This window comes from Notechis scutatus, chromosome 1 (genome assembly GCF_049901735.1).
Source record: "Notechis scutatus isolate UNSWTSFEM ecotype Mainland chromosome 1, rNotScu1.2, whole genome shotgun sequence".
NCBI classification, from domain to species: domain Eukaryota; kingdom Metazoa; phylum Chordata; class Lepidosauria; order Squamata; family Elapidae; genus Notechis; species Notechis scutatus.
The window spans coordinates 226,692,701-226,709,632 of record NC_142009.1 but is presented as its reverse complement, the minus strand read 5'-3'; the positions used below and the strand labels follow the sequence as shown (position 1 = coordinate 226,709,632).

The 16,932-nt window shown below is 41.4% G+C and overlaps 1 protein-coding gene and 1 long non-coding RNA gene across 5 annotated transcripts in view; one reads left to right on the top strand and one right to left on the bottom strand.

Annotated features, from left to right (window-relative positions):
* The window catches only part of LOC113410701 (unconventional myosin-X-like), a 57,411-nt gene that overhangs the window by 20,477 nt on the left and 20,002 nt on the right, over positions 1-16,932 (bottom strand). For all 4 annotated transcript variants that reach the window (XM_087950441.1, XM_087950440.1, XM_087950438.1 and 1 more), the window contains 6 exons: positions 16,728-16,852; positions 15,182-15,296; positions 7,228-7,334; positions 5,196-5,492; positions 3,369-3,408; positions 1,243-2,028 (listed from right to left, as the gene is read on the bottom strand). In XM_087950441.1, the coding sequence (XP_087806567.1) occupies positions 1,243-2,028; positions 3,369-3,408; positions 5,196-5,492; positions 7,228-7,334; positions 15,182-15,296; positions 16,728-16,852 (1,470 nt within the window). The remainder of the gene's footprint in view (positions 1-1,242; positions 2,029-3,368; positions 3,409-5,195; positions 5,493-7,227; positions 7,335-15,181; positions 15,297-16,727; positions 16,853-16,932) is intronic.
* LOC148133211 (uncharacterized) lies at positions 7,000-16,842 on the top strand. The gene is made up of 3 exons (XR_015746595.1): positions 7,000-7,129; positions 10,063-10,137; positions 16,705-16,842. It is a non-coding gene; the product is annotated as an uncharacterized LOC148133211 (long non-coding RNA).

Below are 16,932 nucleotides of genomic sequence, written 5' to 3'. Positions count from 1 at the left end.
ATCTGGTAAACTATCCAGCGTCTATTATTTCCTGGGCACAGTAACAACTGTACAGAAGTTGCATCAAAACCCCTCGTTCAAGAATTCATTTAAAAAACGAATGAGAAAAAAAGTATGACTAGTACCAAGTTGGATGGACTCAATGCAGTGAAGGGCCAAGTTAGGAATAGAAATGGATCACCCTGGAGATAGTCTATTTATATGGTCATCAAGAATAAAAACTGACTTAATGGACATAATCAATCCATCAATTATAGCAGCCATATATAAACAACAGCATGGAGGGAAATTCCAGAGGATTATATTAAAACATATCACACTGTTGTCTAGAATTGTCTAATTGAATTATATGACTTGAGATATCTCTTTGAATAACAGAGTTAAGAAAAAATAGTAGGATCATTAATTTGATAAGGAAAATTTGCATGAAGTAATTTATCACTTTCTTGATGGGCAAAATATTTGTTCACTCAATCCCCACAAGAATAATAAACAAGATTCGGATCCGGCAAGGATATATTGAGATGGATAAACGAAATAACTATTGAGAATGACTTCAGGATTACTTAGATAGAAGGAGATTTAGAATATTAATACTAACCTAATATGTAAAAACAACACAGAGGCTGGTTTTTGGCTCAGGCAACAGAACAATTAGAAGCAACCATTGAACACTATTTCAAGGTCAAAAGATGTGTGCCTAGTTTGATATCAACTTTCTCTTATAACTTTTATAATGGAAGACATTTTCTATCATTAATGGTCCTTATGTGAATGCACACACACACACACAGAATCTCACAGGGAAATAAGAAGCTGTAATATAAGGAAGAGTCCAGTGACCAAATATATAAAAACGGACATAGATTACATATAGATGATCTAAGTATTCCCAGGATACATATATACAATAGTGCTACAAACAGTTCATTAGGTATGCATAATAAGTAAGCCATAAACAAATGCGTTGTCACAACAGATGGTTATAACCAACAGGGTAAAAGACATGTTACGATGGACTGAACAAATTAGCATATGTGTCCCTGAGGGCATATGAAAATAATAACTTTATCCTGCCTTTCCTCCATTATGGAACTCAAGCCAATGTTGCTCATTGGAATTTATGGATTAAATTTGACAATGATATCAATTAAGGAAATATTAATGACATTATCGCCTATGTAAGATGAAACAGGTTAACAGCAGGAATATTCAACTGCAATGGTTATGAAAGTTTCTCACCGAGTCCAAGCTTCCACGATTGGAATCCAAGCCGTTGCTATGAGAATTGCGCAGGCCTTCCTCCCTGTTTAGTGGCTCAATTGATGTGTTGCTGACATCTACAATGCCATCGTATTCCTCGTGATCATAATCTGATTCCACATCTGGAGGCAAGCTGTAAATTGGATCTTCCACCTCTACCATGTCATTCTGCGTTACTTCCGAGCCTATCCAGTATATACTTTTCAGATGTTCTTTCTGAGGGCTTCCAGCTCCCTCAGTAGAAGGAAGCAGAGCATTACCTTCTCTGTTCTCATCCTCCCCGGACACTGGCATATTTGGAGATGTGTCTTCCTCTGAATAATAGTTATCGCTGGTCCTGGTGCTACTGTCCTGGTTCAACAGACTTGGGCTGGGGACTGGCGGCCCTTCTTCATCAGCAGGAAAACCTTCATCTTCTTCTTCCTCAGCTAGTGGAGCAACAAGGCTACATTCAATATTGAGAGTTCCTTCATTCGACAGGGAGCGTTCTAAGTTTTGCACACTTTCATCCAGGTTCCCAAAATCTAAAAGTTCCAAGAACTCCTGTGCAACCCTGGATGCTTCTTTCTCTAGTCTCTGTATTTCTTCTTCCCGCTGCCGCTTCATCTCATTCTTGGTATTCTCACATGTAATGGACACATGATCTGCCTTCTGTTGCCACTGCAGCTTCTCAATTTCCCTTTCCAACCGCAGAATCTCCTCCATTTGACGCTGTTCCTCTTCCCGCAGTGGATGGTTCTCCTTCTGGGTTTTTAGTACTTCCATCTGATTTGAAAATGCAAGAAAATAACTAACTTTCATAAATCATTTTAGATCTGAATAGATTCAATAGACATATCAATAGATTCAGGTGCTATCATAACCGCCAAGTGGTGCTTCATTGCTCCCCAGTTCACAAGATTTGTTTAATTCTAACTTTTCAAAGATACAATATGGAATATTCACTAAATCTCCCTCAGCCGAATGTAATTCAAAAGAAGATCAGCATGGGTAGTGTATCTCCTTTGATACACTAGTATTTGTATGGTATTTACCAAAAAAACAAAACCCAAACCAAAGACAACTACTGTCTGAGGCCTGTTCTATCCATGGTTGGAACCAATGTTTTCTTAATGCTTTTCAACCAGCCCCAAATTAAGAGACAATAAACTGAATTCACTGGAATTCTTCTGCGAATACCTGTGATTCTAATCCATTAGAATCCCACTCAAAATTAAAACACTATTTTTAAAAAAATAGTCAAAATCTTTTTAAATTTTGTAAGATTTCAGCACTATCAAATTCTGAAAATAGTTTTAGAGATGAAAGCAGAAAGTTTCCCTAGTGTGCCACCGAGATGTTGTATTAATTTAGACTTCTGTATGAATGCACAGAATCTAATTCCTAAAATATTGAATCCATTTTTTATAATTGCCTGAAACCTTCTGCATAACTTGAAAAAAACCCACCCTGTTGGTGGTTGGCTCAAAAGGAAAACATCAATTGTCACTGCAGTTTCAAAAGTTTCTCTCAAGTCAGGTAGCAGCTTTGAGTATGGTATATGTAGATTTAAGACAATTGAGGGCATTAAGGGGATAAGGTTAAAATTCCCTGTCCACTTTGTCACACATATTTTGACTTTAAAATGATGCACTGTAAAATCAAATGTGCCTCAGAATCATTTCAGAGAAATCCTCACAGCTAATATTGCACTAAGGAAAAGACAAGTCAGGTAGGTTAGGGTCCTTGTTATGATATTTAAATTTAGCAGCTGGAGCAGTGGGGTTGTGCAGGGTGTCAGAACACAGTTGTGGTTGATCGTGGCTTCTGTGTGAGGCAATCTGCACTATGATTGGTTGCTGTGGGTGTGGAAGGGGAGTTTCCCTTTTTTCCCGTGCCTTTTTCTTCTGTGTGCCCTGTATGTTCTGTGATTTACCTCATGATACTCCAGTTTGCCTGACAATCTAGTTGTCTTTGTATATAGTTGTGAAATACATTTATTTATATAAAGCTACAAGTTTGTGTCAACGTCTCTGACTTCATTTGGACATCGGCTGCTTAATTCCGACAGTTCTGCTAGGGATCCTGAACAAGAGGTGGAAGACTGGAGAAACAAGAGGACATACCTGAGCTATCTGCAGTGCTGCTTCCAACTCCTCCTTTTTCCTATTCAAAATAAAAAAGCAGTTATCCAATTAAAATACACAGCCTAGTTTGACAGGCATTTCACAAAGAAGTAACAGATAATCGCATTATCTTTCAATTTCTAGTACCGAAAATCAATGTAATTTTAAACAGTATACCTGCCTTTGTTATTTATGTCTTAGTTAAAAGCTGCCTTCAGAACCCTAGAATTTATTACAGCACATTTAATTAAAAGCTTGGGTTTTCTGAAGGCTGAATTTCCTTAAAGGTTTTAGAGCAGAAACTGACAGCTACTTGATATGTATGGACCATTCACACTATGGGCTGCCTGTGGCTAACTAAAAGAAATCAAGTTTGCCTTATGATGAATAATAATTCATCATCATAAAAAACATTAATTAAATTTGAAAAAACACCCAGGTTAAGACAGGCAAATACCTGGACTTACATAGAACAGAAAGACACTGTTAAGCCTATTTCCCAATTCTGGAATTAACCTGGGAAACTGGAGAGGAAAGGAAGACATGTGCAAACAAAGATGGCTGAGCCTTTGGAAAAAGTTGAATTTTTTGAAAACCAAATGTAACTCCTTTTTTATAGATCCCATGGCAGAGAAAGAGGTTCATAAAAGAGCAGATGCTGCTGCTTTACAATCTCTAATTTACCTTTGCCTTCAGGATCACCAACCTTAAGTTGCTTTGGACCTGGGAATGGAATCTATTTATTTCACATACTATTATTAGTTGCATGTAATAATTTGATTCGAGATACAGAGATTTCTTTGTATGGAACTCCCTCTCTCCAACACTCTAAAATGGCTTTTTGAACTGCTTCGACTGAATCCTGGTAAGATCAGAATGGCTTTGGGTATAAAGAAACTCAAGATCCAGGACTTTTGACTTCCTTTGTTCTGGATGGGATGGCACTATCCCAGATAAATTGGGTGTGCAGATGGCAGTCGTGGCTAGAAAATTGTATAACTTTGCATTGTGTCCTAGTTGCGCCCTTTCCAAGATCAGGAGTCCTGTGCATATTCATTCAAGCCATGGCCACATGTGGACTACTGCAATGCACTCAACATGGAGCTATCCTGGAAGATCATTTGACAGCTCCAGCCGGTGCAGAATGCAGGCTGTCCTTGGGGCCCCTAGAGTGGTCCTTAGTATACTACTGCTCTGCCAGCTGCACTGACTGCCAGTTTGCTTCTGGGTGCAATTCAAGGTGTTGGTTATTATCTTTAAAGCCTTGCATGGCATGGATCCAGATTACTTCCCATCACAGTCCAATGGGATTGGTTCACCCCAACCAGGCCGGCAAAGGACGCATGCTGCAGACCCCGTTGTTCAAGAAATTCTGGCTGGTGGGGTCCAGGAGAAGAGCTGTGATTCCTGCCTTTTGGGACATCTTGCCTCCGCCCCCACCAAACCAGGTGAGATCTGTTCCCATCCTCCTGACCTTCCATAAGAGAGCCCGAAGACCCAGCTCTGCCAGAAGGTCTTGGGCCCCAATGGGGGTACATTATGCTGAAGGTGGCTGACAGACTAATAGCAGATCCCACCTCCCTCCCCACATCTTTTAATTATAAATTATATTTTTATTGTTCTTAGACTGTATCTGTTATGGTTTTATTGCTTTTAACATTGTAAGCTACCCAGTGACCTTGCAGCAAGATGGGCAGCAAATAAATTAGATAGATAGATAGATAGATTAGATAGATTAGATAGATAGATAGATAGATAGATAGACAGATAGACAGATAGATAGACAGATAGGCAGACAGACATCTCTCAGAAATATAGCCATTGTACCTTTTCTTTTCCTTCTCTTCTTGCTTCCTTCTACACTCCCTCTCTTCTTGCCATTGCCTGTCTTCTTCTTCTTTTCTAATCCTCTCTTCTTCTCGTCTCTGCTCCTCAGCTTCCTCTTTCTGTCTCTGTTTTTCTTCCAGCAGGTCTTGATAGAGGTTGCGAGCTAGGCATCCACGCCAGTGCTTTTGCAGGACAATGGCAGATGCCTTCAGGCGCAAGAGAGACTTCTTCCAGAAGTGTGCGCGATAACTTTTTTGAATGGTCACAACACTGGCTAGCACTCTTCGATACTTCTTCCTAGTCAAAAGGCACACAAGTATGGAGGTCACACCAATATAATCACCTTTCTTCCTAAATTTTCCCTAGCTGCTGTTTTGCCCTGTTAAGTCTGTTCTGAATACCTAACACAATCAAGTTTCCATAAAGACAATGCTCTAAGAAGCTGTTTTGCCGTTCTCCCAAACTTAGCCAAATTCCAATGGAGTTTCTGCATCTTGAGACTGCCATTCATTTTCATTTTCAGGCATGTGATGTGCTAAGCACAACAAATGGAATAATTTTGGGTCGATGCAAAATATACCTTCTCTATGCCAAACTCGACTTCCTAAATCTCCAAATAGGGATAGATGGGGCCAGTAAATAGTGGCATCTTCTGCAGCCCTAAGACTGTATCATGCAGGACTCTGAGAATCAAAACTTCCTTAAAATATGAATTCAATCAATAAAAATGGATTCACTTCTTTCCCGCAAAGAGGCTTATTCTCCTCAAAGATATAAAGGTAAGATTTTAAAACCTGCTGAAACCTGAGGGTTTGATCTAGTACTTAAAACACAGAGCTAGAGACCAGACCATGAGTTCAAGTTCAGCCTTGGCTATGAAAGCCTGCTCATTGACCTTGGAGCAATCACTCTCTCAGACAAACTTACCTCATAGGGTTGTTGTGGGGAAAATAGGAGGAGGAAGGTGTGTTGGATATGTTTTCCACTTTGACTTAAAATCAAATAAATGCCAGTAGGAGTCTCATACCCAGGCTAGCATCAAACTGATGGACCGAGAAATGGAAGGGCTTGGTTTCATGCACTGGAGGAAGATGGAACTAAGGAAGGAATACTGAACCTTCCTTGTGTTCATTTCACTCTCTCACTCTCTCTCCCCCTCCCCTCCCAACCATCCCCCTTTTAGTTTGCTTGGCAAAACTTAAAAAGTATTCCTATACATTTCCTATAGTTTGCCAGCAATATTATACTAACTGAAGGTATAAACAAAACCTAGAGACTTCTATTTTGCTTCTGACTGGGGGGGAATGAAGAGGGGCGAGCCTCTCTCCTAGTTGGGGTCTGGGATTCCAGCAAGTATTGTTCATAGGTGCTTGTCTTCTTTGCAACCTTAAGGAGGTCTAAAAACTGTTTTTAAGACAAACCTATACAAATCACGCCAAATTAGTACTAACTTCTATGTGCAATCCTATAAGATACACCATCTATTTCTTATAGTAACGCCGCTGTACCTATGAAGGCAAGCAGTTGTCCCAATGGGCATGCGGTACATTGCAATTTGCCTGAACGTGCCGAGACAAAGCCCAGCTCTCTATGGAAGAAGAGACGATAGTAAGTTAAAAATAGAGACATAGGTAAGGAGACACAGAGCAGGGATGAAACACAAGCCTGCATACAACTCTACCCAGAGACCCCTGGAGTGAAACGGGAACGGGGCAGGGCCGTTATGGCCTAGATACTGAGCTGTTCCAAATCAAAGCAGAGACTGTGCTTGGAGCTTTGAATGAATGGCAGAGAGAAGGGAGCCAGCCAGGGATCGAGATAAGGGCAGCTTCAAGGAGGACGAAAAATGCAACAGGAAAAAGTCAGAGCGCGTGGCTTAACTTTGCCTCTTAGAAACCCACTTGGAGGCTTTCGAGCAGGAATGGGGAGGCCAGGTAAGAAAAAAGAAGGGGGGGAGGGAAATCCAGTGCATGCAGCCGCAGCAAGCAGGCAGCAATGCAGCCCAAGCACAGCAGGCAATTTAGGCACTGACCTTGCCATGTAGCCCAGGACGTGGGCTCGGATGACGGTGGCCGCCTTCTTCAGCTCCTCTTCCCGGGCCTTTTCCAGCTTTTGTTCCAGAACCTCCTTCAGGAAAACCTAGTACCCCGGGGAGGAGTTTCGTCAGACACAAAGAGAGGAAACAGCGAGTCCCAGGCAGCCCCAGCAGATCCCATGCCTGCCTGCCTGCTCAGAGTAACCAGGCACAGCGGGCTTCTTTTACGCTCCTGCAGCGGAGCAGTCCCCGCTGCTCCACCAGCCCTTCCCTTTCGGGAATCCGCACCAACAGACAAGGGAAAAGTTGAGCAGGGAGTGTCAGCCCAGCCCCCGCACTGTGCTCAAGGAATGGGGGGGAGGGAGGGGGGGGGGGTTGAAGGGAAGGAGAGGAGAGGAGGCGGCTGCACTGCTTTTACGACTCTTGTTTAACCCTTTTCCTGACAGGGCTTTATCTTTTTCTAAGGTAATTGGAGCTTTCCATTTAAAAATTCCTAAAGCAGTTTTAAGATACCATCGGCGTATAAAGACTGAGAGAAGACCACGGTGAGAGGGATGCACAGGAACACATTGGTTAAAATATGTGAAGGGTCTCCCAAGACCAATTTCTGCACTACCACTAAATCATCCTCTTCTGGCTGCTAAATAGCATTTCTCCCCCATGCCAGTCTTTCTGTCGTTTTTCTTGCCTGCTAAAAAGAACTGGAGTATTCCTTTGTATTGGTTTTTCCCCTCCTACAATTACCTCAAGAGCCAGGCTTAATTTGACAGGCACATTAACAGATGGTGGGTTGCAATGTTTTTTTATATGCAAATTTTCAGACCAGATTTATAAATGGACTAAATCCTAGTGGATATTCTAAAGATGAGGTATTATGATTCCAACTGCAGGACATTAATTTTCCACTCCTGCTTCTCATTCCTGGTTTATTATTTTAAAAGTGTACGTGTGTGGTAGTGGGGAGGTCTTCGTACTGAAACACCAATATATATTTTTTATCCATACTGAAGCAATGCACTATCTAAAAGATGAATCCCAGGATTCTTTGCAATGTCACAAAGGGTGCAAAAGCATCTTAGATTTAACATGTGACAGAAGTGAGACCATAAAAGATGGCTTTGGGCCACATTCTATGGAGTCTTAATGGTTTCTTCACCCACTCTGCTTTTGGTGACTAAATTGACTCACTGATACCTGCTCCTTATAATGGACCTTAATGTACTCAACCAGGTATATTAAACAATAAACTCATAGAGATGAAGATAGATAGGCCTTGATAGTTTGAATGTAGCATTCTTCTGGGACTAAGGAGAAACTATGAAAGAATTTAATGGCATATCCCCAGAACTCTACTTTGGTCATTTCCATGGCTAATCTTTCACACTTCCAATTGTATTTCATATTTACTCCTTCCAGAAACAATTAAAGAGGCATCCAATGGCATCTTAGCAACACAGCTGAGTGGTAATCTTTATGGGACTCCATTCCTCAGCCTGTTTATTGAGACCTTATTTCTGTGCACTTGGCTTTCCAACTCCCTTAAGGCCAGGAGTCCCCAAACTTGGCAACTTTAAGACTTGTGGACTTCAACTCCAACTCCAGCTATGCTGGCTGGAGAATTCTGGGAGTTGAAGTCCGCAAGTCTTAAAGTTGCCTAGTTTGGAGACCTCTGCTTAAGACCCTCAAGAGCAAGAGTCTTCAAACTTGGCAACTTTAAGACTTGTGGACTTCAACTCCCAGAATTCCTGAGCTAACATGGCTGGAGGAGGAATTCTGGAGTTGGTCCACAAGTCTTAAAGCTGTCAAGTGAAGACCTCTGCTCAAGAGCAACCTGGGTCGATCTTCTGACAATGCTCTAAAACAGGAAGAGTAGCACGGCCAGAGTATTCTACCACTATGATGTCCCATCTCCTCTTTGAAAGAATTCTCCATTTCCCATTTTGCCTCAAAAGTGGTGGTAGTGGCAGGAACCTCACAGTCACATGTATATTGTTCCAAAAGCTGTATTGGGAGTTGAGGAGAAATCAGTATCGGTACCACATCACTGAATAGCATAAATAAGTTAGTTAAGCTGAATTAAAATATTAAAGAGACTGGTGTAGAACTCTGAATGCAAACAATGCATACATAACAAAACACAATTGTTGCATATATTTTCTTGCTTATGCACCAATGTAGCAGCCTTTCTTTTATAAGCAAAAAAAATATAAAAATTTCAGATGTATCTACCACAAAAGAAAACCAGAAGCAGAGAGTACAAATGGCAAAGCTGGCATTGAAGCAGAACAGAGCTTCTCTGATTAGCTGTACTTTCATTTGATCCCTGAAAAAACCTTCAACCCTCCACAATTCACAACTGGCAGCTGCTCTGCTTCTAATGAGAAATACAAAGGCCGCCTTGCCTTCCTCTTCCTTTCCTGTGCTCCACAATTCTTTACACTAATCCCTTTCCTTCCTCCCCCAGACAATTGCTTGGTATAGAAATACCCCTTGAATACATGTTGCAGGAAGCATTTCCTACTCATTTCCCCATCCTGCTCAGCACATGTTGAAGCCAACACCCATACTTCACATATGCATCTTAACAGGGCCCCCTATTGCCCCGTAGGCAGGAACCAGAACACGGCACACCTGGAAGGCTTACTAGACAGGGACACGGTACCTGCGATCTCACAATGCCTCAAGAAATGAAGGGGGATGCTATGCTTCCCTGCTGTTTCATGCTGAGGAAATTACAGCCCATTCCTTAGGCCAAAACAAAGGGACCACTTTTTTTCCTAAGATAAACTCAGGACTGTTTCAAGACCCATTTCTTTTCTTTTTTTTCTTCAGAAACCTGATGAAAAGAAAGCCTGAACTGCCCTGGGCTACAATTGCCAACTGCTTCATTTCCCCACTCCTATGATTGTAAATAGCATGAAGAAATGCAGCCAGATTAAGTTTTTACTTCTATTTAAGGAAATGTTTAATTCCGTTGGATCGAGTCATTATCAAAAAGCACAAAATAGGCTTTTACAAGACAGACCATAGAAACAAATATGATTTTTTTTTAAAAAGAGTATATCTAAAGAAGTAATATATGAATAACCCAACCATATGGGCGTATATATTATGCAGGCAATCTTACCAGAGATTGGATTAAAAAAAAAACCTGCTGTGCTTATAGAGTGAATCTTAGTTTCCTCCCATGTATTGTGTGCAGTACAATGGGATGAAAAATGTTGCCTTCTATCTACAACACATCCTTGTAAAAAGTTTTGGGCCATCTTGCTGACCTACAGATGGCCATGTTCTTTGTTAATTCTAGGAGCTTGATGGTTGGAAAGTGCTCTAGTTGGGCAAAGCTATTAAATGGAGCAATCTCTGATGTATCTACTGGTCTAAATTTAAGAAGGAAAACCCCATGCAATTCACGTTCCTTCCCCTCATCTACTCTCCGCTTAAACCCCACAAGTGCCTTCCCCTTAATGAAAGGGGTTATGAGAACCAGCCCAGTATTAATCTCGTGGGTTTAAAAAATGTTCCAGGTTTCCTGAATCCTACAGGGTATCACAGTCACATCCCATCGAACTGACACCGAAGATGTTTCTATCCCAATAGCACAAATGGAAAATAGTACAAATGGGTTGGGGGAGGGGGGGAAATTGGTATAAAAAAAGAACATGCAGCTTAAGTTTAATATACCTGATATTTTCCCCAACCCAAAGCTTTTTTATATCTTGTCATCTCCATGTTATTCCACAAAAAAAGAATGCTGTGTGTCCTACAGGTTTTCTATTTTTGTGTAATCAGTGAGCATTACTGAGTAAACTCTCATTGTCTGGTCATGAATATGGCTGTCTTATCTACCTGCCAATATCTTTCTTAAAATTGCCCTAAAATTGCTTCTATCTTATTCCTGCAGATAATGAAACAAAGCATTCAGTGGAAAGAAAAGCATCTTTTCATCCACGCTATGGCCCCCCCTCTTGCTCATTCTGCAAAGAGAGGCCTACAAAGTTGGACTTTAGAACTGCCAAAAGGAGCTCGGTTTGTTTTGTACTAACGCAGGACCTGGACCCGAGACAGCCAGTCCTTTTCAGATGGTCCAGCAACATGAAGTGTGAACACGTGTACAGGGGAGAAAGTCCTATTGGTCCTGGGGAGATCAAAGGCTAGTTGTCCACGCATCAGTCACTCAGAGCCTGCTCTTTTAATGGCTCTAAGGTTGATTTATTAACTTCAAGTGTTCAGCAGGCAGAAACACAGCCATTTCCTTCTTACTTTGAAGCCTAAGGTTTCTCCACTCTCCACTTTGCTCCAGGCAGTCCCATCTGCAGGACATGCTATAATTCTGCCTACTGCCAAGAAAAATACAATCTAATGCTAAAAGGAAAAGGACAGGGAAAAAAAAACACAGAAACAAATTACAATAGTCCTAAATGTCCTTGATTATTCTGATTAGGCCTAACTGCTCTATAACTTTATAACCACAACAATACAAGAGCACACAATAGACACAAACTCAATGTTAAGCGCTCCAAACTTGATTGCAGAAAGTACGACTTCAGCAACAGAGCGGTCAATGCCTGGAATGCACTACCTGACTCTGTTGTTACATCCTCTAACCCCCTCATTCCTTTAACCTCAAACTATCCACTATTGACCTCATCTCATTCCTAAGAGATCTGTAAGGGGCGTGCATAAGTGCACCATCGTGCCTACCGTCCCTGTCCTATGGTCCCCATTTATTCATATCTATTTCCTGTATTCTTACTCATGTTTATACTTATAGCGACTATCTTGTAAGAGATTGACAAATCAAATAAATACAATAAATAAATAAAAATAAATAAATAGCAACTTCTTGGATCACACTAGAAGCTCTTTAATGAAGAGGGCTCCTTGCCCTTTGGACCACAGGCTATTGCTGAGCTACTTCTTTATTAATGCCCTACAGCAGGGATCCCCAACCTTTTCGACGCCGCGGCCCGGTTCCGGCGTCAGCTGGGCGCCGCGGCCCGGTTCCGGCGTCAGCTGGGCGCCGCCATCTTTTTTTGACGAAAAATCACTTCCGGTGACGTCACGGAGTGATTTTCGTCAAAAATGCGGCGCTAGCGCTCTGGTGAGCTTTTTCGGGTAGAAATGGCTTTCTACCCGGAAAAGCTCACCAAGGCTAGCGCCGCCATCTTTTTGACGAAAAATTGCTTTTTTACCAAAAAGATGGCGGCGCCCAGCAACCAGCGGCCCGGTAAGGCTTGTTCCGCGGCCCGGTACCGGTCCGCGGACCGGCGGTTGGGGACCCCTGCCCTACAGAACTGGGTTCCCCAGTGGTTTTATTGATTTAGATTTTTGAACATCTAAAATAGTCTTAAAGAAAACGTTGGGACAAATCTGGCACAGGGCTTTTGTAGGTAGGAGAGGCCTTAGTTGGATGAAATAAAGAAAATGATGCTAGTAGCAGGAGGAATTCTTAATTGCATTTAATTGGCCTTTGTCCTAATTTTAATAGTGAGCATTCTATTCCTCTTGTGATATGAGCACTGATAGACATGCATAAAATGGGGGAAGAATCCCTTGTTCCATATGTTCCACATATGACATACAACTGTGGCTTTGTTGTTTAGCCACAAAAGATTCTTAGTCCATCTTAACCAAAACCAGGAACGATACTTCTTCTGGGTTTTAACCAAGACAATTTCTGGGCAGAGCTGTGGGACAAGCTCCTTTCCCCTCCACCCTCCTCACAATGATTTGTGTATCAGCCCATGAAACAATTTCCCCACTGTCTTCCTTTCCCTTTTCTTCTCTCCTACAATGGATTCCGAATGCAGCGGACTCCAACTTGCCACATCAACTAGTCCCTCCACCAATCGTCTCTGGGCCTTCATTCCATTCCCTTGGCTACACTTCATGTCATGCACAGTACAACCCAACCATTCACCTGCTCCTTCTTCCAATCTCCCCATGGCTTGTTTTTCCCCTGCCTATCCCTGCCAGCTTTGCCTTTTCAGCACCCATAATATTTAGACCTGAAACGCCCATGTCTGGATTTGAGTCTGGACCAAACATACATGTTCCATAGCCAGATTGTGGTTGTGAGTGCTTCATCACTGGAGATTTTTAAGAACAGACTGGACGGTTCCTTGTCTGAAATGTGAGATAGGGTCTCCTGCTTGAGAAGAGGGCTGGACTAGAAGACCTCCAAGGTCCCTACCAGCTCTATTTTGATTGAAAACATGCAACAAATGTATGTTGGTCCAGTCATGGACCACCTGAACTTGACTCTACTAGGCCCAGAATGATCTATACACTGAAGGTTTTTCACATCCTTAATATAGAGGAAGTTCTGTATAATGAACCTGAAAAATAGCATATTATTCTTTATTTCCATCCAATACTAGTGTATTACTCCAAATAACAATGAACATACTGAAACTCAGCAGGCATTGCTCATTAAATTTCAAGGTTAAATTCCAAGCATTTCCCTGTTAATTCAGACTCTTTTCTAAAGAGATACATTTGCAAAAGCTAAGCAGGGCCTTGTCAATGTGAACTTTATCTTGGGATAAGACCAATTCAGTTCATGGAAGGCAAGGAAGCCTTCCATAGGAAGCTCTTAGTTTCCCATGGAAGGCTTGCTTGTCTTCCATGAACTGAACTGATTTTGTATGATTTTTTTTATTTTATTTAAAGTCTTACAATTATGGGCATTCTATTCCCCTCTTTCCAGATTTCTGCTCCAAACAGAACACTCTTCCTATTGCATGTACTAATCTACATCCTTTCAGTAAAAATTTCCTTATTGACCCCATTGTCTTAGTTGCACTGTATCACTGTATTTTGTGTCAGCTCTCCAAATAATGTTTTATTAAACACGTTCCAGTCGTTCCACCACTCTTTAAAAATGTGGCTTTGCTCCAAGATCTGAGGTTTGGGAAGCTTATGAGCCCCTGGTGGTTCTTTTTGTCAGATTTTGTTGTGTTGCATTTTTCCTGGACATATACGTATGTGTTCTCTAGATTATTATTTCTTGTTTTTGAGATGCCAGCTGCCTGGGCTTGTCTGGAAGTTGGGCAGCCTCCAAATTGAATGAGTGAATGAATAAAATACTATTTCTAGATATTTATACTATTTCTAGATATTTATACTGTTCAATAATGGCTGAAATATTTGGGCTCATTTCCCCAAACTTTTCTGCATTTTTTTTCTTTGCATTTAACTTTTTTAATTGTAACATTTAGTAAAATTCTTATCTAAAAAAATCTCCAAAAATATTTTTGCACTTAGCTGAGAAATTGAAGTATTGATTTAAATACAAACATAGGCACTTCAATACCCTTCCTGACCTTAATCAACATTCAGCAGAGAATAAATTTCACTAGAAATGATAAGAGTGAAACAGGAGAAAGTGATGAACAGCTCTTCTACTGATTTTGAAAAGGACAAAATCTGGGGAAAATTGGTGCTCCAGTGCACTGTTGGACCCATTTAGTATATTCTCTGTGCATGTTTAATAAACTTGTTGACTTATGTGACAGGATGGTAGGAACAAGATAGGAAAAGAACAAATGAGAATCAAGAAGCTATAACATGCAAGACTAGAGGAGTAATGGGTCAGAGCAGCACACTGTCCCTGATCTAATGGTTTTTACTGATTTTTTTTAAAAAATATAATATTTTATGCTCGGTAGTGTCTTGTCAGCTAAGCAATCATATCTAAAGATTCCATGACAATGAATTCTTGAGCAGAACAGCAGGGTGCATGTTATGCTTCTCAAGAGGCTTGCTGGGAGAAAGAAATGAAGATATATTCAGATTTTTGTGATGCAAAATATGTGAGACTCAGCAGGTGCACAGCCCAGCTAGGTCAAAGTTCTAAAACTAATAATCATCATACATGTAGGTAACTGTGGGCAATATTATTATACAGCATTTCCCAATTTACTTCTTTGGGAAAAATAAGTTTTACCTTGGTTTTCCCCAGCTTCCATTCTCTCTGGGTGTTGTCATATATTTGCAAAAAGTTTGTACATGTGGTTCTTGTGCTGTCTGGGTTGCTCCAATTCTTCAAAAGCATTTTGTATCTGTAATAACCAAACAAATGCTCTTAATCAGAAATAGGTGTGGATCAACAAATTCTAGCATTAGATGCAATTAGTTGTTCTCCTAGTCTAGTTCTCTTTTTGCTTCTGAGCTGTGGTAGAGCAAAGGGTCTTTTAACTGGCTCCATTAACTTTTCCAAACAATGCAAGTGGCATCAGCCAAGGGAAGTACCAATACCACTCTATAAAGCCTTAGTAAGACCATACCTAGAGTACTGCATCCAGTTTTGTTCACCACATTATAAAAAAGATGTTGAGACTCTAGAAAAAGTATAGAGAAGGGCAACCAGGATGATTAGGGGACTGGAGACTAAAACATACAATGAACAGTTGCAGGAACTGGGCTTGGCTAGTCTAGTGAAGAGAAGGACCAGGGGAGACATGATAGCGGTCTTCCAAAATTTGAGGGGCTCCACAGGGAGGAAGGGGTCAAGCTATTTTCTAAAGTGCCTGTAGGCCAGACAAGGAATAATGGATGGAGACTGAACAAGGAGAGATTTAACCTGGAAATAAGGAGAAACTTTCTGACAGTGAGAACAATCAACCAATGGAACAGCTTGCCCTCGGAAGTTGTGAGAGCGCCATCACTTGAGACGTTCAAGAAGAGATTGGACTGCCATTTGTCAGAAATGGTGTAGGGTCTCCCGCTTGGGTGGGGGGTTGGACTATATGACCTACAAGGTCCCTTCCAACTCTGATTATCTGTTATCTGGGAAGAGGAACTGCAACAATTCTTAATGCTGCAAAGCATTACACTTGTAAAATGAAATTTAACCTGACAGCAGAATAATACACTCAAGTATGGTTTTCAGGGAGGCGGGGAAGGAAAGGGTGTTTATTTTCCATACTTCAATTAAAGATAGATACTGCATATAAATGCCTCTGAACAGATTAGAAGAGTACGTGTGATCATTATCTGGTTTTAGGAAAGAAAAAAGAGATTGTTTGTTCAAACCAGGGGTGGGATTCAACCAGTGTTACTACCGGTTCGGTACTTACATTTTGCACGCGCGTGTAATACAACAAAAGCTGTGCCTCCCGGACAGCTGATAAGTGCTGCCCGCGAGTGCTCAGCATTTGAAAACGCCCTTTTTTACTGCTTTTTCAATCTCAGCTGTGCCGCGCAAAGCAGCTGAGGTTGAAAAAGCAGGAAATAAAGGTCAGGTAAGAGCCTGGGTGGGCGGGTGGGCCAAACAGCAGCAGACACAGAACCGGTTCTGTGTCTACCTGCTCTTCAGAGCTACTGGTTCTATAGAGCCGGGCGGAACCGGTAGCATCCCACCCTGGTTCAAACCCATGGGACAGAAGCAGTTTTCTTAAGCTTCCTCCTCCATAGAAGGCAGTTACTCTAAACAATTATATTTGTTTTCTCTGCAACCCCCATTCCTAGGAAATGCGCTGTCTCTCCTTTACCTGCAGAGGAAATCTTGACAAAGACGCCGCACAGGAAAGCCAGCTCTCCGAATCTTCACTGTCTCTAGCATACCTGAGTATCGCAGCTGTTTCAACACAACATCTGGACTGAACAGATTTGGAGCCTAAAGAACATCCAAGAGTAGAGACCAACCAAATGTGAGGGATGGCAACTTAAAGAGATTTACTTGTATGACAGGTGGAT